This window comes from Heloderma suspectum, chromosome 2, assembly GCF_057233095.1.
Source record: "Heloderma suspectum isolate Gila_16-S chromosome 2, 16-S_ref, whole genome shotgun sequence".
NCBI lineage: Eukaryota > Metazoa > Chordata > Lepidosauria > Squamata > Helodermatidae > Heloderma > Heloderma suspectum.
The window spans coordinates 404820541-404842642 of NC_139459.1; the positions used below are offsets into that span (position 1 = coordinate 404820541).

The window sequence follows — 22102 nt, forward strand, 5'->3', positions numbered from 1 at the left end:
CGGGCGGGGGGCGTCGTGAGCCCACAGCTCCCGCCGCGACAAAGGGCCTCAGGCGCCCGGGCCTCCGTGGACGTTTCGGTCTTCCGGATGAGCGGCGGTCCGGAGTTCAGGGCAGCTCCCAGCAACACCTCGAGAAGCCGCGAGCAGCGAGTACAGAGCGACGCCGCGCCCAGGCAGCCGCCGCCGCGGATCTCCGCGCCGCGGCCTCTTTCCGGCGCTCGGGGGCCCCGTCGGAGCGGGACGTTTTCGGGGCTCCCCTGCCCAGCGACTGATGACGCCGCCTCCGCTCCGAAGCCGATTGGCCCGGCGCGGGCACGGCCCAGCCCCCGCTTGGCGGTGGGGAGCAGTTTTCCCCGGGGCCGAGCGCAGACAGCCCCACTGCGGAGCCGGGGGCGAAGGAGCGGCCCCTCTCCTCCCTGCTGCCGCCGCCGCCGGAACATGCGGTGCGCCAGGGGCTTTGGGGTCCTGCTTGCGGTGGGGATGGTGGCGGCCTTCCCCCCTGGGGTGCGGAGCGTGGACCAGCCTCCAGGTGAGCAAGTACGGGGCGGGGGGGGGGGGTGCCGGCAGGAGGAGAAAAGTGCCCTCAGAGCCCCCCCCCCCCGAGCAGCAAAAGGGTCTTCTGGTGGGGCTGGCAGAGAAACATGCCCCCCCCCATCCAGCAGAGAAACAGCAGCTCACCTTTGGGTGGGAAGGAGAGAAAGCGGGTCACAAGACCCCCCCCCCCCATCATTAAAACTGGTGTCAAGGACGGTGCTTCCAAGGAACCACAGGACTCCCAACCCCCGATTCCTCGCTCATCCTCTGAGCTGGTCCCTCTGTCCCTGCTTGGAGTCCTGTATCTCCCTCCGCCCACCCTGTCTGTCCCTCCCGCTCCTTTGTCCTGTTCTCTTCGCCTCGCAACTTCTTCCACTTTGAGCTAACGATTTGGGGTCAGTTATTCCGGAGCAACTGCCCCTGCCCGGTCCCTCGTTCGCAATCCACAACAGCGCGCTCAGAGATCCCCCTTTACGTACTTAGGCGCCTTCTAGTCGTGACGGCTATTGGCTCTCTCCAGGACCAGAGGCATTTTTGTTGTTCAGTCGTTCAGTCGTGTCCGACTCTTCGTGACCCCATGGACCAGAGCACGCCAGGCCTTCCTGTCCTGCGCTCTCTCCCGGAGCGTGCTCAAGTTCATATTCATTGCATCGGTGATGCTATCCAGCCATCTCATCCTCTGCCGTCCCCTTCTCCTTTTGCCTTCAATTTTTCCCAGCAGCAGGGTCTTTTCCAAGGAGTTTTCTCTTTGCATTAGGTGGCCAAAATATTTGAGCTTCAGCTTCAGTATCTGTCCTTCCAATGAGCACTCAGGGTTGATTTCCTTTAGGACTGAGAGGCATTTTGCCCTCTCCTAAATGCCAGTTGTTGGGGAACATGGGTGGGAGAGTGCTGTTGCACTCCTGCCCTGCTCGTGGGCTTCCCATTGGGGCATGCGGTTAGCCACTGTGAGAACAGAATGCTGGCCTACATGGACCTTGGTCTAAACCAGCATCAGGGCTTCTCTTATGTTCTTATGAAATAGTCCCCTTTTATTCCTCTGTTATACAAAGCTAGATTTGGAATGGACTTTAAAGGTCATCTAGTTCAGCTCGCTGCTGTTGCTGCGACTTTCCTGCATCCCTGACAGGTGGCCATGCAGCATCTGCTTAAGCCCCTCTACTGAAGAAGCCCACCACCTTCTGAAGCATCGCGCCTCATTGTCAAACAGCTCAGACCACAAGGAAGCCCTTCCTCATGTTCATTCAAAATCCCTGATTTTGTCATATGTACACATTGGCTTGAATCCTGCTCTCTGGTGCAACAGAAAACAAATTTGCTTCATCATCTATGGGGCGGCCCTTCGAATGAGTGAAGATGGCGATCTTGTAGTCTCTCAATTGTCTCTTCTCCAGGGTAGACACACCCTGCCCCTTCAACTTTTCCTCACAGTACTTGGTCTCCAGGCCCTCACCATCTCTGCCACCCTCCTCTGCACAAGTTCCAGTTTGCTGATCTACTGCGATGACTGCGCCCTGCACTATACTCCATGCAAGGTCTGACCAACACAGAGAGGAGTGGCACCCTTACTTCTCATGAACCGGCCAGCTTACTTCTGTTGCGCTAGCCCAGAACTGCACTAGCCCTTTTAGCCATCACATCACACTGCTGACTCACGTTTCGCTAGTGGTGTCCTGAGATCTTGCATTCTTTGGACACCAACTGTGGTCAAACTAGGTGTCACCCCATCCTGGTTTTTTTTCCATCTGATTTTTCCTACTGAAATGTGGAACTTTGTATTTATCTCGGTTGAAATTAATTTTGTTAGTCTGAAGTGGACAGAGTATGCGGAGATACTGGAGGGTTAGCTCCTCCTCCCAGATGCGTGCCTTGCTTTTAAGAAACTCCCGCCCATCCTGAACTCCCTTTTTCCTGGAGCATTTCTACCCATGGGGCTCACACCCAGTTTTCTTTCAACTTACTGACATTCGCCTAGCGTGCACATCTTCCCCTTTCCTAGGCTATCATGACCCCCAAGAAGATGTGGCCACTTCCCCCCAAGGTCCCCACTATTTTCCCCTCATCAACCAGTTTGTCCCAGTTGGTGATGATCAGGCCAGCTGTTCTCCATGTCTCTCCTTCCACCTTATTGATCAGAGGAGGACCACCCCTGGCCCAGGGGCGTAATCCTGCCTACGCGGAGGTCCAGTCTGGCCTACAGAAGGTTGCACCCCCCCCCGTGGGTCCTGCCCCCTGCCTCCAAGCCCCGCCTCCAGGGGAAGAGGAAGCCCCACGCTGTTTCCCCACGCTGGCTGTTTCCGATCAGAGACAAGCTGCGGATTTCCTGCTCCGCTCTGCCGTGAGCCCTTTCCTGCCTCACTCGTGCCCCTCTGGAGATGCAAGTGCGGTGGGAAGGTGCTCAGCTCAGCTGGTGCTTGCAGGGGCCACCTTGTGCGAGTGCTGTCTGAGTCCCTTCCCACCCTGTTTGGCCCGTGAGCAGGGAGGGAAGGAACCACTACATGAAGCCGCTGCTTGCACGAGCAGGTTCCTGCAAGCGCTGTCTGAGTCACTTTCCGTGCAGAGAAAGGCAGGGAGCTCTGTGCCTTTCTCCGCAGAGAAAAAAAGCAGGCACCCCTGAAAAACAGGGGGAGGGGCATCAGGGGCAGAGTGGTCAATCAGTCTTTATTTACAGTCAGCAGACCATTAGTATGTCATATTAAATATACATATATTAATAAAATAATACATAATTAAGAAAATACAGAAAATACATATTAGTAAAATGGAGGGATACAAAATCTATAACAAACTAAACATTAATTTGTCTCCATGTGGAATATAATCAAACAATCATAAGTGGTCTAGTGAGGATAACCAGGTTCAGGAATTTAGTCACTTTCTCAGTAATTAACTTATTGGTTGTCGTTCAGTCATCAAGTCGTGTCCGACTCTTCGTGACCCCATGGACCAGAGCACGCCAGGCCTTCCTGTCCCCCGCTCTCTCCCGGAGCAAAATAGTCACAAGGGACTCAAAAGAGCAGCTAGGGAAAAACTGTGCGACGGGATGTGCCAGGTCTTTTCTGGCCTCTTGACAACAGCCACAATGGAACAGAGCAGGCAAGATGGACTGCACCTCAGCATGGTTACGGGGCAGCATCTGTTATTCACTGGAGCGTTATTAAACCTGCTGCCCTCTAAGAGTCTGGAGGGTGTGTGTGCAGAGCTGGCATTTGGCCCACCGGGCGTCATTTGGGAGACAATCCTGCCCCGGGACCGAAAGAGCTAGCCCCCCAGCCTGAAGAAATGAAGATTTCATTTCATTTCATTTCTTCATTTCAGATGAAGAAAGCACCAGCCAGTCGAGTACGGAATTTGACCCTGCCCTCTTATTTTTTGATAAGAATTTGGAATTTGAATGCATTTGACCCTGCCCTCTTAGCAGAGTTTGACTTCCAGGAGATAACAGGGCAGTTGACGTCTCACAGTACGACTATGTTTCTCTTTGGAAGTTTGGCGATCTGGCCTGAGAGGGCATCACCCAGGCCTTCTGCCTGGCCTGGGGGTCTGTCGCAGACTCCCACAATGGTATCACTATTATTTCCCTCTCTTTTATTTTTACCCACATGCTCTCAGCTGACCTCCCATGCTCCGATTAATCAAATTAAATCCAATCATATTTCTCTTCCTGTATTAAGTTTTCAACTTCATCCTGTTCATTCCCCATACTGTGAATTGGTAAAGACATCAGAAGGCTTGGGTGTACACCCCACCCCCTCCCTAGCTGTGGGTATCCGCACTGACGTCCTGGTTCCACTCACACTCTGTCCCCAGAATTTGGCATCATGCTGTCTTTTGGGATTTCATCGCCCTCCCCTGTAGGATTTAATTTAAAGTGATACTTCTGCCAAACACATTCTTCCCAGTCCTTTTTGTTGGAAAGCCTGGTGTGACTTACAGCAGAGTTGCTTTTGATAGAGAAAGTGTGGCAACACAGCATTTAGTATTGGAGGCAATAAACGCAGGCTAGAGCCAAGACATTCAAATCAACTTACTTTATTCCTTTATTAGTGCTTTTATACACATCATCAGAGAAGGCTATCTAACATGTTTTTTTTTAACTACAAGCACCCCCTAAAGCTGCATACATGAGTGTAAGTAACCGGAGGCATGAGATATGGTTGCTTCCTTCAGGGAGTGGCCACATGGTCCTTGTTGCAGAGGCAGAGGAAAAGGAGGAAGAGGAATGGGAAGGAGCAGGAAAACAGGAACTGATCAAGCTACAGGACATCCTCTATGGCCCCCTAGTGTCTGGAAGCATGCAGACTTGTTCCTGTTATCCAACACTTGTGAGGTGCCACCCGCCTTCTGCCAGACATCCTTTGTCCCTGTTGCGAAGACCATGGTCCAAGAATCTCAGAGTCTCAGGTAGTGAAATTACATCAATTGGAATAGAGTACAAACTTAGAATCATAGAATAATAGGGTTGGAAGAGGCCTACAAGGCCATCGAGTCCAACCCCCTGCTCAATGCAGGAATCCAAGTCAGAGCATCCCTGACAGGTGGCTGTCCAGCCTCGTCTTGAAGGCCTCCAGCGTGGGAGAGCCCACCGCCTCCCCGGGTAACTGGTTCCACTGTCGTATTGCTCTAACAGTCAGGACGTTTGTCCTGATGTTCAGCCGGAATCTGGCTTCCTGTCACTTGAGCCCATGATTCCGTGTCCTGCACTTCAAGCTCTTCTCACCCAGGGGCCAAGAGTCTGGAATAGAAGACCGATTTGTGAATATGAATCTGGGATCTCTTGGGGGCTCTTCTTGTAGGTCTCCCCCAAACCCTCATCAGATCATCCAACCATTCCAGGTCAAACTGGGCATCTTCACTCTTTGTCAGCCACGCTCTTTAACCCTTTCAGTACCAGATTAACATGCTGTACTCGTAAACTTGCTTTATTGAATGCAAGAGACTGAGGAGAGGGCAGCAGTCTGGGCTAGAAAAGCCCCCCCCTCCCCCATGTGTAGGGCATGGAACGGATCCTCCTTTCCAAACCTTCTGCTATGGTCTATTTGGCTGGCTATCATGTTTCACCATATGCTCAGGTCCAAACTACTTTGACCAGTAGGCATTATGGGAGCTGCAGTCCAACACATCTGCAGGGGATGTTGGACTGCGGGGTCCCCTATCTTGTGTATTAAGGGACCTTTCAGTCATTCACATGGAGCTCTTTCTTCCCTTCCTTCTCCCTCTTCAAAATTTCATTGCAGGCAAGCTCCCAACAGTGGGCATGTAAGAGCAGAACAGAAAAGTAGGGGGAGAGAGGTTTTTTGGACCTCAAAAAAACCCTGCACCAGAGATGAGGGATAGTGACCTCCTAATGGTCACCTTAAACACCTTCTGATTAGGATCTCGAATCCCCTGGGTGACTTGACAGTTTTTACTTTTTGTTTTAGACTTTGAGAAAAGGAAACTTTTCGCATGGCTAGCGCAAAAGCCACTGGACCTACCTGTCAGAAATTTGGCAGGTTCAGTCCGCTTCATAGGGCCTGCTAGGTCCCCAAACTCCATGAATTTATGTGGAAGTACAAAAAAATTATAGCTCTTTACTTTGACAGATTTTCTTGGAAATAGCAACTTTTACCTGTGACTAAAACCACTGGACCTAACTGCCTGAAATTTGGCAGAGTCAGTGCCCTGATCCCGGGCACAGCTCAAAAGATCCGTGCCGTGCCCAGGTGGGCTCTTCTCTAACGGCGCCCCTGGTACAGGCTATGGCCTGGGATGGGTGTCCGAATGTGGTTCATTTGCACCCTCCCGAAAAGACAGTCTGGCGGGATGTGGAAGCCCCGTTTCCGAACAGTGGCGTTGCCGGTCTACCCCTTTCCCCTGTTATGCGTGAGACGAGGGGGGGAGGAGGAGGGAGGGCGTTCTCCTTGGTGAGCCCGGGACCCCCCCTTTTAACAGGAACCCACCTGGGGGGGCTCCTGCTCCCTCGCGCAGCCTGCACTCTTGGCGCGGGGCAGAGAAGCAGCGGCAGCCCCTGCAAGGGCGGCGTGCGGATGAGGGGCGGGGCGGGGCGAGGGGGCCTCCCGGGAGCTCTCCCCCCTGACCCTCCTCTCCCTCCCCCCCCGCCGCCCCTCCCCAGGGCATTTCCTGCACCAGGCCAAGCACGAGTGCCGCTTCGCCAACGGGACGGGCCGGCAGCCGCAGGCGCGCTTCCTCGACAGGTACTTCTACGACCGGCAGGAGTTCGTGCGCTTCGACAGCCACCGCGGGGTCTACGAGGCCCTCTCGCCGCTGGGGGAGCCGACAGCCGCGTATTGGAACGGCCAGAGGGAGGTTCTGCAGGACGCGCGGGCCGCGGTGGACTACTTCTGCCGGCACAACTACGCCATCGACGGGACCTTCGCCCACGCGCGGCGGGGTGAGTGGGGCCCGGCCCGGCCCGGAGGAGCGGGTGGGGCACGGCGCCGGCTCGAGCCGGGGGCGCCGCCCGCCCGGCCGCCCGCGCCCCTCCGCCCCCTGCTCGGCCCGCGGGGCAGGCGGGCGGGCGGGCGGCTGAGGGAGCGCCGGGAGCCGGGGCTGCGCAGCGCCTCCGCTCCAGGCGCTGGCGGCGGGGCCCCTGGCGGGAGACCCTCCCTGGGGCGCGAGGGCGGAGCAGGTGGCCGGCGCGAGAGCGGCAGCGGGGGCGGCCCGTCCGTCCGGAGGGCCCGTCCGCGGGCCGAGGCGGAGCCCCGCGAGCATCCTTGGGATCCAGGGCGCGTCGGTGCGGGCCCCGCGAGCCTCCGCCGCTGCCGTGCTGCGCCCGAGGGAAGCCCGCGGCCCTGGAACACAACGCCGCGAACCGACACACACACGCATCCAGGTCGAAACAAAACCGTGATTAACTAACGCAGTAACATTTCAGTTCGGAGCACAGCCGCGAAAGGAAGAAACAGCGCCAGCCCGTTCCACCCCCTTCAGCAAAGGACCAGCTCACATCCCCGGGGCGCTGAGGGGCAGAGGGCAGCTCAAAACGTGTGTGTGGCGCTCTCTCTCTCTCTCTCTCTCTCTCTCTCACACAGACACACACAGACACACACACACACACCAAACCCAAAATGCATGTGCGATCCTGTGCAAGGGTACTTGAGAGGAAGTGCCCTTTAACTCGGGGGGACTTTCCCCCGAGTAAACTTGCCCAGGGTCACACGCTGCACAGCTGTACAGTTCAGCAAAGCAGGAACATGAGGCAGGAATAAAACTCCACCGCCATCTAAAGGCCCTGAGTCATTCCTCTAGGAAACCCCTAAGGCACAGGCAGTGTGATAATTTTCATTCTTCATTTTATCTGGCTGTCAAACAAACAAACAAGAAGCCAAGTAAAGGCAGCAGCGATACAGTTCCTATTTAAAATTAAGCTCCACTCAGCCCTCTCTCAACAGGACCTTTTCAAAAGCCTTCTTGGATAAAAGCTGTTTTAGTATGTCAAGGCAAAGAGGTTCCACCTGCCTGGTTATTTCCTGGTTCTACAGGGTGGGAGACACGCCACAAAACACTCATTCGAGAGCCCCGAAGCTTGTGCTGGAAACAGCTTTACTATTTTTATCCCCAACTGTCAGCTGCCTTCAGAACCCGACTATCCAAGCCCGTTTCTTCAAATTATACAACTTTAACAGCACAGCTACTGAGGGCAGAAGCCGAACCGTTTAGCTGAAATAGATTTTTGAATACCTGTTGCCAGTCTTTCTATCTTTCTCTACGTTAACAAAACTTTGACACCACAGCATTTTGCCACACCCCATTCCAGACCCTTGTAGCTGACACTTCACTGCTTTGCTTTGTGATCAGTGTGAGATGGGAGACCTGCTCCGTCCGACTAGCCTGTTTCTCTTCTCTGAACAAGTGTGTCTGTGACCCACTTGCCCGAGAGAAAACTGCGGCTGCAGGGACAGACCCCACTCAGCCACAGGTGTGTCCATCTCAGCTGAGTGTTCTGGGCTTCAAGCGGGGGCGTTGCTAGGTTCTTAGCAGGTTCGGGGCACAGGCCCATAACACAAATTTGCATACATGTATGTCAGAGTCTAAGCGCATCCCCCTCTCTCTGTGTATGTATAGATTACATACATAATACATACATACATACATACATAAGAAATGTGCACTCACCCCCGCTCCACTTCAAGTCAGACCCCAGTTCAGCATTTTGGAAAACATCCTGCTTCTGCTCAGAACAATTCGGTCCACTTCAGCTCAGCACCAGACCTGAATCAAGGTTTGGAAAAAAGAGGCTTTATGCTTCCTGTTGACCACCACAGGAAATTAGAAAACAAACGGTGACTTCTTTCTCTTGGTCAGAACTGGATGATCATTTCAGGCGTAGCAGCCCCCTAGAAGGGGATTGCACCTGGCCAATGTCAGAAAGATAGGTGCAGGGTTTATATTTTGATTTTCTTTTAAAGGGAACTGCCGATAACATTTTTCTTCCTTGGAAGAATTGGATAAAAATGTCAGGATGCATTGCCCCTTCAGAGGAGATCATGTCTGCCAAATTTCAGAATGACAGAGCCACAAGGGTTTTTATGCAAGGGTGGCCTTGACATTTGGAGGTCTCCAAAAGGGGACATACTTCTCTCCCTATGTTCCTTGCGGACCATCGTTCTGAAAATTGCAGCAGCCTAAGTAATTTCCTTCTTCAAGCCTTTCTTGTCCCTAAGTAAGAAACCAGTCAAGTTTCAGAAGGACAGGAGCAGTGGTTTATTTGGAAGGGGAGTTCTCCAATTTGGGGGAGGGAGTGATTTGCTTTCCCTTCCCTTTAACCCCACCCCAATAGTTTTTGGGGAGATTTGTATGAAAATGCACAGTTCATTAGAGGTGTCCCCCAGGCAATCATAGAATCATAGAATAGTAGGGTTGGAAGGGGCCTATAAGACCATCGAGTCCATGCAGGAATCCAAGTCAGAGCACCCTGACAGATGGCTACCAATTGCATTCCCCTCCGTGCAACCATCCCTCCTCATCCTACCATCCTCCAGCAACTCTTCATCAAAACAGATGTCTTGTTTTGCGCAACTGTCCTCTACCTCTTCATTGTTATGCACAAGTTCTCATTGTATCTTCCTCCCCATAACTTCATTTGTGCCAAGACTTCACCAGGATTCAGCCATTTAGTCTGTTTTCAAAATTAGGGCTACATTATGGAGAAACTCTGAGCATACATTAAGTGTCTTTCCCTCATCACTGAACCTAGAGTTCATGCAAAATGGAAACAAAACAAAACACAAAACATTTATCGGACTGAGCTGAAAAGGTAGTCAATTTATTAGACTAGAATTGGGCAGGCACTGTCTTAAGCCTGCAGTGCCATGCTCACAACTCGGGACTTATTTCTGAGTAACATCAGGGTGCAAACCTCCCTGCAAACGTAACTTGTGCTGGAATCCTATGCACACTTCCCTTTTTTTTTTGGATATAATTATTTTTTAAAAGAAAACAACTACAACAGCAAAAACACACAATACACATACACTAAAATATCTCTTAAGATTGTAAGATATCTACCTTTGGCTCCCCTTACACAACAAATGCTTATTATTATTATTATTATTATTATTATTCTCTAGTTCTTGTCTTAGTTAAATCATATATTGAGTTCACAGACATTATCTCATTTCTCTCCTAATTTTAACAACAAAAAAAGACAGAATCAACCATCTCAAAGTTCAAAATCCACATACATAGATATCATTTCCCTCTTTTTCTTGTACAAATTCTATAAAAGGTTTCCATTCTAACGTAAATTTAGTTCTTGACCCTTCTTTAATTAGAATAGTAAGTTCTGCCATCTCTCAGCTCCATCATTTTCACGATCCACTCGCTCCCAGTTAGCATTGTTTCATTCTTCCACTTTTGTGCATACAATAACCTTGCAGCTGTTGTCATGCAGAGAAAGAGGGTTCCCCCTTCTCTTCTATGTGTTTATCTGTTAGTCCCAATAAAAAAGTTTCTGGCTTTAATTCTTTAATATTCTTTGAGCTAAAGACTGTATTCGTTCCCAAAATGTTTTCGGTTTTTTACAAGTCCACCGTAAATGATAAAACGTTCCCTCTTGATCTTCACATTTCGAACATTTTCCAGAAGCACCCTTATACATTTTAGACAGTTTAAACGGTGACATATAAGTACCATCTATACATCATCTTATACAAATTCTCTTCAAGATTTGTACATAAGGTAAATCCGATGTAATAATGGGTATCATTTGAAAGAAAAATAACATTCTAGGTAGTACATTCATTTAATCGTTGCAATGCTTCCCAAAAGTGATAGCTGTAATTTTTCCCATTTTAATAGGTCTTGTTTAATTTCATTCCACACTTTAACATAGTTATTTTGAAAAAGCATACAAGTCATATTTGTCAAAAAGACTGTACTTTCTTTTCAGTTTGGAAGCCAGTCTTGTCCATCAACTTTTTTTTCTTGGACATTCATATTCTTCGTTAAAATTTTTGTTTTCTGTTTATTAACTTTGAACCCTGCCACTGCTCCAAATTCTTTTAATTTTCCATTAAGATTTCAATTCCCTTTAAAGGTTCTCCCAACATGAACACCAAGTCATCTGCAAAAGCCCTCAGCTTATATTTCTCCCCTTTAATCTTTATTCCTGTAATTCGATCATCTTGTCTTCTATCTCCGTTCAATAATTCTAGAACCAGTATAAACAATAGCAGTGACAGTGGGCAACCTTGTCTTGTTCCTCGCTGTATCTCACAAGGTTTTATTCAAATCCCCATTTATAATTATTTGAGCCTTTTGATTGGTATATACTGATTTCACCCGTTTTATAAAGTTTTCTCCAAAGTCCAGTTCTTCTAAAGTCTTAATTAAGAATTTCCAGTTGAGATTCTCAAATGCTTTCTCTGCAGCTAAAAAGATCAGAGCTGCCTGTTTTTGGGGGTGTTTTTCCAGATATTCCACCACTTTCAAGACTGTTCTTCCATTATCTCTCATCTGTCTCCTTGGTAAGAAACCACTCTGATCCTCATATACAAACTCCTGCAATATTTTCTTGAGCCTTTCTGCCAAAATTGTTGCAAATATCTTATAGTCATTGTTTAATAATGAGATTGGTCTATAGATTTTTGTCGAGGCTGAATCCTGCCTTCTTTAGGTATTAATGTTATATATGCTGTTTTCCATGTTTCCGGTATCTCCCCCTTTTCTAAAATACCGTTCATCATATTTTTCCAGGGTTGTAAAATTTCTTCTTCACTCTTCTTATAATATAAGCCTGATATTCCATCTGGTCCCGGAGTTTTCCCCAATTTATTTATTTTTATTGCTTCCACCATTTTATTTGCTGTTATTGGGCCATTCATACATTTTGTTTATGAATATATTTATCCATTAATTCTGGGGAGATATCATGTCCTTTATACAAATTCGAATAATATTGATGAAAGACTTTCTGAATTGCCACATTATCGGCTAATTCTAATCCACGTTCACTTATTTTCACAATTGTTTTCTTTTCTTTTTCTTTTCTAAGTTTATAGGCCAACCATCGTCCTGGTTTATTAGCAAATTCAAAATTCCTTTGTTTTACAAAGGTTATTTTTTTTTTCTTATCCTGAACTGTTAACATCGACAATTGTTGTTGGAGTAACTTAATCTGTCGGAGGACTCTTGCCTTTCCCATTTTTTTCTTTAGGAATTCTTTCTCCTTTCTCTGTTTTAAAATATTTTGTACCTTCTCTTCTCTTTTCTTTTTCAGTTGCATGTTTTGTATAAAATAACCTCTCATACAGGCCTTACTTGCATCCCATACTGTTTGGATATTTGTTCCCTTGTCCAGATTCAAATAAAAAAAATCTCTCAAATTCTTTTTAATGTCATCCGCAATACTTTTATTTTGAAATACCTTTTCATTCAATCTCCATCTAAAAGTAGTGCTTCCTTTCACATATGACATAGATATAGGGTTATGGTCCGAAAATGATCTTGGTAGGACGTGTATTTTGCCAATATTTGTAGCAAGCTCTTTAGTTGTCAAAATCATATCAATCCTTGAAAAAGATTGATGTCTTTCTGAAAAATATGTCTATGCTTTTGAGTTTCCATTTTTGTCTCTCCACATCTACTAAAGCCAAATTGTCCATCCATTAAAAAAACTTTTCGGTAATTGAGCTGGCTGAGAGCTTTTTCTAGATTTTTTAAAACTGTAGAACCTATTTAAGAGCCTCAGCAGTTCCTCAATTATGACACCACATAGTCCTAACCCTCCCTTTGGAATCATTTGAGTCCTACGGCTATTTAGGAGAAATTAAAGTGGAAGGGTGGGTGGGAGGAGAAGTTTATGGAGGCTGATTGGATCCTTTGCTGTACTGAAGCTAGTAAATTACTGCAGAAACCGAAGGTTCCCGTTTGGGGCAGTAAAATCAGATGCTCTGTGGAATACCAGTATTTCACATGGAGCTCTTTCTTCTCTTCCTTCTCCCTCTTCAAAATGTCATTGCAAGCAAGCTCCCAACAGTGGGCATGTAAGAGCAGAAAAGAAAAGTAGGGGGAGAGAAAAAAAAAAGAGCAGACAGTGGAAGGAAAGGTGGCGGTCTCCCCTCTAGTTTAAAAGGCTGGTGCATTCACGCTAGAGTCCCCAGTGGTCTGCCAAGGGAGAAAGTCCTAAGGCCTCCTAGTAACAGCAAGAGCTCAGAGGGAAGAAGCAGGCTTGTATTAAGTAGGGCTGTGCACTGCTTTGGATCCGGAATGGAATTCTGAACTGAAGCAGGGTGATTTGGAACAAATCCGTCCAGATCCAAAGCAGGTCTGGATCAGTCTGCAGCAGGTTGGATTGCTTCGGATGGTTCGGAAACCCAGACAGCCTGCCTGGGAAATGTAACAATTTCCTTAAGATAAGGGAGGGGGAGAGGAGTTGGGAGGGGGGAACTGAGCCTTGGCAAGTGACATCTAGCTGCTAAGCGGGCTGAACTTTTGACCCGGCAGTCTACAGTCAGAGTGGGGTGACTGAGATTGGGGTGCAGTCACTGCTGTGTAAAGAAAGGCTTCAATGCATGGGCTGTTTAATTTAGAAGAAAGGCAAATGGGGTGGGGGAGGTTTATAATATTCTATGGAATCGTGAAAGTGGAGCAGTGCAATAAATAAGCTGAGTTCAGTGTGACTTTTTCCCAGGTCATGTGTATTGCAGCCAAAGAGATGTTTAACTTTTTTCTTCCCTTAATGAGGAGCCTCAGGTCATCCAATGAAGCTGAATAGTGGCATATTCAAGATAGACAAAAGGAAAGTACTATTTGCAGTTCAAAAAAACCTACACCAGAGATTAGGGATAGTGACCTCCTAATGGTCACCATAAACACCTTCTGATTAGGAGCTCTTTATCCCCTGCATGGCTTGACAGATTTTACCTTTCTTTTTAGTCTTTGAGAAAAGGAAATTTTATGAATGGCTAGCACAAAAGTCACTGGGCCTAACTGTGTGAAATTTGGTAGGTTCAGTCAGCTCCTTAGGGGCTGCCGGGTCCTCAAATTCCATGCGCTTATGTGGAAGCACAAAAAAAATTATAATTATAGCACAAAAAAATATAGATTTTCTTGAAAAAAGCAAATTTTACCTGTGAGTAGCACAAACGCCACTGGACGTCACTGCCAGAAATTTGGCAGGTTCAGTCACATCCATGGGGGCTATGAGGTCTCCAAATTTCATGTATTTATCATACATATTAAAAACATTATGGCCGTTTCTGTTTTCCAATGCAAGTCAATGGGAAAATGTTTTAAAAAATGGCATTTAGGACAGCTCAGAAGATCTGGGGCCCATGCACAGGTGGACCGAGACCCCAGATAAAATCTAAAAATAAGGAAATGGGCATATGCATGGCACAATGCATCCACGGAGCTTTGGGTGACCCCAAATGACATACCCAATTGCCCCAGTGACTACCCACTACGGGACGACGTAGAACCACACCTGGCCGATGCGTTGTTGGGGAGCATGATGCTATTAAGCACATTTTTTCCAAGCCCATAACAGCCAACATCTGTGAAAATAAATAAGGAATGGGGGCGGGAGGGGGGCACAACCCAGAATAAGTTTGGGTCACTGAAAAATCATATTTCCACACATCCAAGAGAGTTCTTCCTAGCATTCTATGAGAATGCTTTGAATAACATCTGGACCAGTATATGCTTTCTTTGGGTGTAGGACACTGCCAAGAACATCTGGCAACTTAATATTTATCCTTTCTGCTTACATATCCTCCAGTGCACTTTGTTTTTGTTCATTTTCACAGTTTATTTATTTTTTTCTCTACTTAGGACTCTAATATTTTTGCTTTTGAGCTTTTCTGGATAAGTGGTGTGTGTCTGTAAAAAAACAGAATCACCCCCCCCCCCAATTGCTTTTTCCCTTGGTGAGGTATAAAGATGCTGCACAAAGAGAAAAGCTTTTAATAGAAAATGCAGCCACTGAAGTGGACGACCAGCAAAAAGCGGGGAGGCGCTCTGAGGGGCTTGATAAGCTTTTCTCCTGGTGCGACATCTTTCATTTAGAAAAAGAAAAAAAAACCTCTGGGAAAGACGACCTGTGACTGAACATCACAAACAGTTTGGCCCTGAATGTGACCATGAAGGGAGATAAAGGGGGGGGGACCTTGGGAGTGATGTGTGTGTGTGTGGGGGTACAGTGAAACAACAGGTAGCTGTGGGAGTGTTGTGTTTTGTGGTGGGGTTGGAGCTCGTGCCAAGGGTTCTCCCTGCCCTGGCCTCATCTCAAGCCTGTGTGTCCACATCTCCTGCAGCCTCTGTCCCCCCCCCCTTCTCTGTCCCCTCTGCAGTTCAGCCCAAGGTGATGATCAGCCCCACAGAGTACGACCCCTCCTCCCGCAGCACTCTGCTGATTTGCAACGTAGCTGGCTTTTTCCCTCCGAAGATCGACATCAAGTGGCTGAAGAATGGGAAGGAGGAGGAGTTCGGAGTGCTGTCCACAGATCTGATCCGGAACGGGGACTGGACCTTCCAGATCCATGTGATGCTGGAAACATGGCCAGAACGCGGAGATGCCTACACTTGCAAAGTGGAGCATGCCAGCCTCCCAGAACCTGTCACAGTGCGGTGGGGTATGAGATCCATCTTCTTAATCTGCTGGAGGGAGACTCCTGCCAAAGGGGCCTCCCTGGGCCAATGCTTCTGGGGCCTAAGGACCCCCTGTGGGGAGCAAGAGGCAGACCCTAAGCCTGCCCTTTGTCACCCGGGGCGCCTTCTCTTTCTGCAGAAGCCCAGTCGGATGCTGCCAAGAGCAAGATGTGGACGGGGATTGCGGGGATCGTGCTGGGGCTGGTCTTTCTGGCACCTGGACTCATTGTCCACCTGAAGAAGAAGAAAGGTGAGGGCAGTGCCAGGGAAGCCGTGTGTGTGTGTGTGTGTGTGTGTGTGTAAGTAGACCTCACTCCTCCTCTCTCCAGGCTGGAGCTCTGAGGTTTGCTATTCCTCCACTTCCAGAGGAAGGGGAGCAGTGTCTTGGACATAGATGGGGTTTCACATTCAGGGGGCTAAAGTGGCCCAGGCCTAGGGGAACAAATGCACCGTGTGGGAAGGGTATCAGTTGTAGTTATTTTCTGTCCACCTTCCAGCAGTTCTCCATGAAGCTTTGGAAAACTGGGAATCCTTTCTTTCAAACAAAGAGATTTTTGTCATCGGCATGCATAGCTACGTAAGACCCCTTGAACCAAGCCCTGGGGTGGGGTGGGGTGGGGTGGGGTGTGTGTGAAGCACTCAGTGTGAGCATTTGCTCCAGGCCTCCCACATGGAATCACACGGACACTGCCAAACACTCCAACTCAGAAAAAGGAATGACATGGACACAGTGGGAAGGAAGGCCCCCCTTGAGTGAGCCCCCAGCCCCCAAGCACCTCAGAGCTGCAAATAGATCCTGCGTCTAACTGGGTATGTCAAGTGCCTCTCAGCACTGAGAACTAGGGGGAGGCGGGGAGGTTGGCCAGGCATAGGGGCTCCCCTTCGACCAGAAGGGCAGCCCAAGCTATCAACTGCTGGACCAAACTTCTGGCAGCAGGAAAAACAGCCCAAATAACTGTGGCACCTTGTGTGATCCCTGTCTCCGAGGTGCCACCAGACTTTGCTGAGCTCAGCACAGGGAACAACCATCTATCTTCTTACAGATTATTGTTGTTGAAAAATATGTACAGATGGCCATTTCCTATGCTGACTGAGTATAATAATCCCTCTAATATCGATATCTGTGTATGAAAAGTCAGGTGAAGTCAACCGGTATAAGAACATATGACGGGGATCTGACCAAGGTCCATCTAGTCCAGCATTCTGTTCCCACAGTGGCCAGCCAGCTGTCGACCAGGAACCCACAAGCAGGGCATGAGCACAACAGCACCCTCCTGTCCATGTTCTCCAGCAACCGGTGTGCATAGGCTCACTGCCTCTGATCCTGGGGGCAGCACATAGCCATAGTGACTAGTAGCCATGGACAGCCTTCTCCTCCATGCATTTGTCCAATCCCCCTTTAAAACCATCCAAATTGGTGGCCATCACTGCATCTTGTGGTAGTGAATGCCACAGAGTAACTCTGCGCGACATGAAGAATTCCTGCCTTTTATCTGTCCAGAATCTCCCACCAACCAGCTTCAACATTCTGTGGCTTCTGAATGACCTCATGGGGTCCTAGCATGATGAAAGAGGGAGAAAAATAACTTGGCAATCCATAGGATGAAATGTGTGAAACCCATCAAGGGGCATTCTCCCTTTCCCTTAAGAAATGGGATCTCTCGCTGCAGAATGAAGGGCCAGTGTGACATCATCTACTAGTCCCCCAGTGACCTCACTCTGAGCTCTCCCCTATTTGCATGATGGAAAATCCCAAACTCAAAATGGTGAACTGCGCATTACGATCTGCTCCAAAGTTTCCCACAGTTTGGTGCGCATATGACATGCAGGGCGACCCAAGCATGTTACTCAGGAGGGCGCCCCACTGCCTTCAACAAACCTACTCCTTAGTAAATGTTTCCAAGGCTGTGACCCTACACCCACTTTCCTGGGAGTAAGTTCCACCAAATTCAGAGGGACTTACTTCTGAGTTGACATGAAGAGGATTGCAACCCTAGACACACTTACTGTTGGGCAGAGTGAGGCTTACTTCCGAGTAAACATGCCGTTACTTCCGCTTCCCTCACACCGAGTGGCAAGCTGGTAACTGTAAACTCGAGTCAAGCAGACAACACGTTAGGGCAGGATAAAGGGTTTCTGCAGCGTATCCTGCCCTCCTGGGAGACACGCTCCTGTTCAGGGTTCCTGCCAGCCAGCCTTGCCTTCCTCCAGGGTGCTATAAGCTGCAGGGGGCTCAAGGGGGCATCCTACTCCCCCGCACCGACTTCCCCTTTCCAACCGGCAGTCCACATTCGGTGGCTTCTGGAGGCCAGGGTGCAGGCCCAGTCCCATGGGCGTCAATCCTCAGCGTCCCCGTGAGCGCGCAGCTGCCCCCGCCCCGTCTTGTTTCTCTGCGGTCCCATTTGGGCTCCTGTCCGGCTGGCACAGGGGCACTGAGCTCGGAGGCTGTGATGCCTGGTTTTCGGGGGGCAGCCATCGATTTTGAGAAGCCCCTCAGCTTACCTTAATTTTTTGTATTCCGTGTGCACCCTTCCCTGAAAACTGTGCCCTGCTTTGGACCGTGTTACTTGCGGGACGCAGAGTTTGAGCTCCATTTTGCACACAGTAGTTCCATCTGTCCCTTCGCGGTGCAGTTCTGATCGGGCAGCCGGGGGGCTGGGCGTGTGACGGGCTCCGATCCTGACCGCGTCTTTCTGTTCCTTCCCCCCAGGTCGGGCCACCCCTCAGCCTCCAGGTAACCTTCCCCGCAGCCTTTCCACGTGATTGCTACGGCCCCGTCCACCCCCTGCTTGGGTTGCCCCGGCTGTCCTCTGCTTGCTTTCCAGCCGCAGACTCCGTATTGCGGGGGGGGGGGGCGCTTCCTGGGCGACTTGCCAGAGTCTGCAAGAGAGCCCCCCATCTCTGGAAGGATCAGGCAGGCTTCCTTAGCAGGGGCAGGTGAGGAGAAGGGGTCGCTGTGCTGGGCCTCTGATCCCAAGATTTCTTCCCGCAGTACACCTCATTTTGCGCCTCCTCGCCTCCCTTCTGTGCCGCAGGGCCGTTTCCAGAGCCCGCAAGTCTCCTTCAGCAGCCGTTCGTCCCTCCTCCATGCCCCGCTCGGCAGCCCCACTAGATCCATGCCAGATCAGTTGGAGTTAACTGAGCCACGTTAACGTGCATGCGGATGCCTTGCGCAGCGCTTTCCCTCAATTGGCAGCAGATGGCGCTCCACCTGGTGCTTCAAGGGGTTCTTTGGGGAGGAGCAAGCCAATCGGGGCGGGGATTTGAAGGCCCTGGCTACCCCTACCCCCCTGGCTACTACCCGTGACCCCATAGCTGAGGTTGCCCCAGAGCCTGGCAGGGACTATTCTCCACCGCCCCCCACCCTCCAGAGCCGCAGTCGGGGTTTCTCTTTCTCTGCCCGCAGCACTCATGGATTAGAGTGGAGAAGCACCTTTTCCCCTGCCTGTAGCCCCTTTCCTCGCTAAGACCACGCAAGCCCCGGAGGAGGCGGAGGAAGGTTGGAGAAAGACGACCACAGACGGAGCTTCGTCCCTCCATCGCATCGCCCCTTGTTCGCCTCTCATTTCCGGGGGGGAGAAGGGAAACGCGGCGGCTTGGGATGGGGGGCGCACCAGGTGCGGCGCCTGGCCCAAGCCCGGACCCCCGCGCCCCTGCCTGCCGCCCCCGCGCCCCCTTTCCACCCGGGGCTCCGCCCCGCTCCTCCGCTGCCAGCTCTCCCGCCACCTTCGGGCGGGGGTTGGGCGGGATCGCCCTCTGCCTTGAGCGCGCGTCCCTCCGGGCGCGGCGTCAGTGCTCCGGGTTAGAGCTCTTCCCGCACATGAACTGGCCTCTCGGAGAGGGACATGCTTCGCCCGGTCCCCCCCGACGGGCGCGCCGCCCCCCCCCGCTCTCGGCAGCTCGGACCGTCCCCGGCCAGCTCAGCGGCCTGAGTCCGGCTCGGGCCCCCTCCGCCCCGGAATGGCAGCGACGCTCGCCACCCGCGGAACGCGGGCTTCCCCGTGGGCGGCTCCGGCTGCGCCGCGCGCGGAGGTCCGCTGGCCGCCCCCCTTCCCTCCCGCCTCCGCCGCCCCTTCTGCGTGTGCTCCTGGCACGGAGGGTCTCCCGGGCTCGGCGCCGCGGGGTTCGGGCCGGGACTGGCGAGGAAAAGGTCTGCGCTATTTTATTCCCGCAAAACGGGGCAATGGTCTGTCACAGTGGGCCAGCTCCTAACGTCGTCGCTTAGCTGCAATTCGCCCCACGTATGGAAAGCGTTTTTCCCCCTTTAATCCTCTTCCACCCCCGCTCAGCGTTTTCTTGTCCCGTTGGGAGGGGGCGGGTCAGTCCCCAGCAGGTGGGAGGAGGGGTCTGTGGCCCAATGGTCCCATGTGTGACCCCCCCCCCCCGTGGAGCCAAAGAGAAAGGCGTTCAGCTCAGATCCCCCCCCCCCCGCCGGCTCCCGAGGAGGTACTGCAGTTTGGCTGCTGCCCGTTTGTAGATCGTTCCCTGGGGGGTGGGAGAGGGACGTCGCTTCAGCAACCCCCACCGCGGGCACTGATGAGTCCAGCCTCCAGGGACAGACTCCCCCGCTGGCTGTATTCGTTTATGGCTAATAATTAATTGTTTTGTAAATTTCCAATTATTTTCTGATAATTAAAAAAAACACTTCTTGCTGTGGACTACATCTGACTCACTTAAATCTATCCAAAATTACACACGTCTCTCGATGCAATTTCCTTCAGCCTCTCTCAGTTGTCTTCACTGGATCCTACCCAAGAACTAAAATATTTAGACAGGTGGTTGGTGGCTTTGTGGTGGTGAACACTTTTCCTGTCAGGTGGTCCAAATCAGAAAGGCAAGAAGCAGGGGTCTTCTGCTCTGCCGACCCCAAGGACTGTTTTCGATTGGAAACATTTCGAATTTAGAACATGGGGGAAAGAAATCCTGCTCTTTGAAATACCCTCCTCTACGGGGGAAAGAGTTCTTGAGTTTTGGAATCTCCAGAACTTTGGGGCCCAGATAGTTTTCTCATCCATCCTTCCAGCAGTTAGAAGAAGGATAGAAAGGGAACGAAAAATACTCCGGGTATGACTGGCTACGAAGGTGGTGCCGACGAGAGAGATTTGGATTCTGGGACCACGGGCTATACTTCCTGGAAGATGGGCTGTGGGCAAGGGACGGGTTGCACCTCACAAAGGATGGGAAGAATGTGTTTGGCCACAGCATGAAGAACTTCATCAGGAGGGCTTTAAACTGAATCCTACGGGGAAGGGAGATGTAAAGTTGGGGGTAACAATGGACGAGGACTCATGCACCGCAAGGGAGAGAACAGTTCTAATAGCGCCCAATAATAGTCTTCAGACATATGTAGGAAGAAAGCCAGACTATGTAGCACATGGTCTTCAATCTCCATATACTAATGCCCAGAGTATGGGAAACAAACAGAACGAAGCTCAGTTGGGTGGGACCCTCTTGGATTTCCTGGCTTCTAGAGTCTATAAGCCCTTTGGACGTAGTGATGATGGTAGTTAATAATACTGCAGATAATTAGTGATGTGGTTTTTCTCAGATACATATCAGATGGGGAAAATATGGAAATAGGACATAAATATGTAACCTCGCCATGGAAAAGAAAGGAGAGAAATGAGTCCGGTCCTCCTCGGGGGAGGGAGGCAGCCCTGCGAAGGGGCTGCACGCGGGGAAAATGCCGCTGTCCTCGGCATTGGCGGGGAACCTCCGGGCAGCGAAGCCGGGCCGCCGACAGCGCGCGCGCGCCCCGGGCCTGCTGCCGTCCTCCTCGGGGGAGGAAGCGCTCGCCCCGGCGGGAGGAACTGCAGGGGCCCGGAGCGGGGCGCGGGCCGGCTGCGCGGCACGAAGTGAAAGGGAAGCCATCCAGGCTGCTGGTGGTGCAGGAAGAGGAGGCGGAGGAGGCAGGCGCGCGCGCGCGCGGGGGGGGGGGTCTTTTCCAGGCAAGCTCAGCCCGTGGGAAAAGGCCCTGGTGCCGACTGAGCTGTTGGTGGGCGAAAGAGTCCCGGGGCAGGGAGGCAGGCTGCGAATTTCCAGCCAAGGAACCCGGGGGGAGCCGGAGACCCCTGGCCCCGGCCAAAGTGCGGCAGGGGGGATTCCTTATTTCTGAAGCCCGCTAACTGGGCCCCCACTCCTCCTCCTCCTCCTCCTGCTGCTGCTGCTGCTGCCACTCTTGCCCAAGTATTCAATAGCTTCGGCTATTGGGCGGGATAGAAATACATACATACATGCAACGTATTGCAGGTGAGGAGCGGCTGCGCATCCTCCGTGTTCTGTGCAGTGCTTGCAGAGTGCAAGCAGTCAATGAATGTTCCACCATGGGGGAGCACTGTGCCCCCCATGAAGGCCCCTCTGCCCCCTCCCCAAGAGGCAGGGGCACTGCTAGCTCTTAAAAGGTCTGGGGCACAGGCCCGTAACACAAATTTGCGCACGTCTAATGTGTGTGTGTGGTGTGTGATTGCAGTGTGCT

At 51.0% G+C, this 22102-nt stretch overlaps 1 protein-coding gene across 2 annotated transcripts in view; it reads left to right on the top strand.

Moving 5' to 3' along the window:
* Positions 1–80: 80 nt before the first annotated feature.
* LOC146356729 (H-2 class II histocompatibility antigen, E-S beta chain-like) overlaps positions 81–22102 on the top strand; it is a 122141-nt gene continuing 100119 nt past the window's right edge. The window contains exons 1-6 of one of the 2 annotated variants that reach the window (XM_084831926.1): positions 81–529; positions 6650–6928; positions 15330–15611; positions 15767–15877; positions 18338–18361; positions 19034–20342. In XM_084831926.1, coding sequence (XP_084688052.1) covers positions 88–529; positions 6650–6928; positions 15330–15611; positions 15767–15877; positions 18338–18361; positions 19034–19047 — 1152 coding nt within the window. In that variant the 5' untranslated portion in view covers positions 81–87 and the 3' untranslated portion in view covers positions 19048–20342. Of the gene's footprint in view, positions 530–6649; positions 6929–15329; positions 15612–15766; positions 15878–18337; positions 18362–19033; positions 20343–22102 lie in introns of those variants that run through there. The other variant, XM_084831925.1, reaches the window with a different exon arrangement.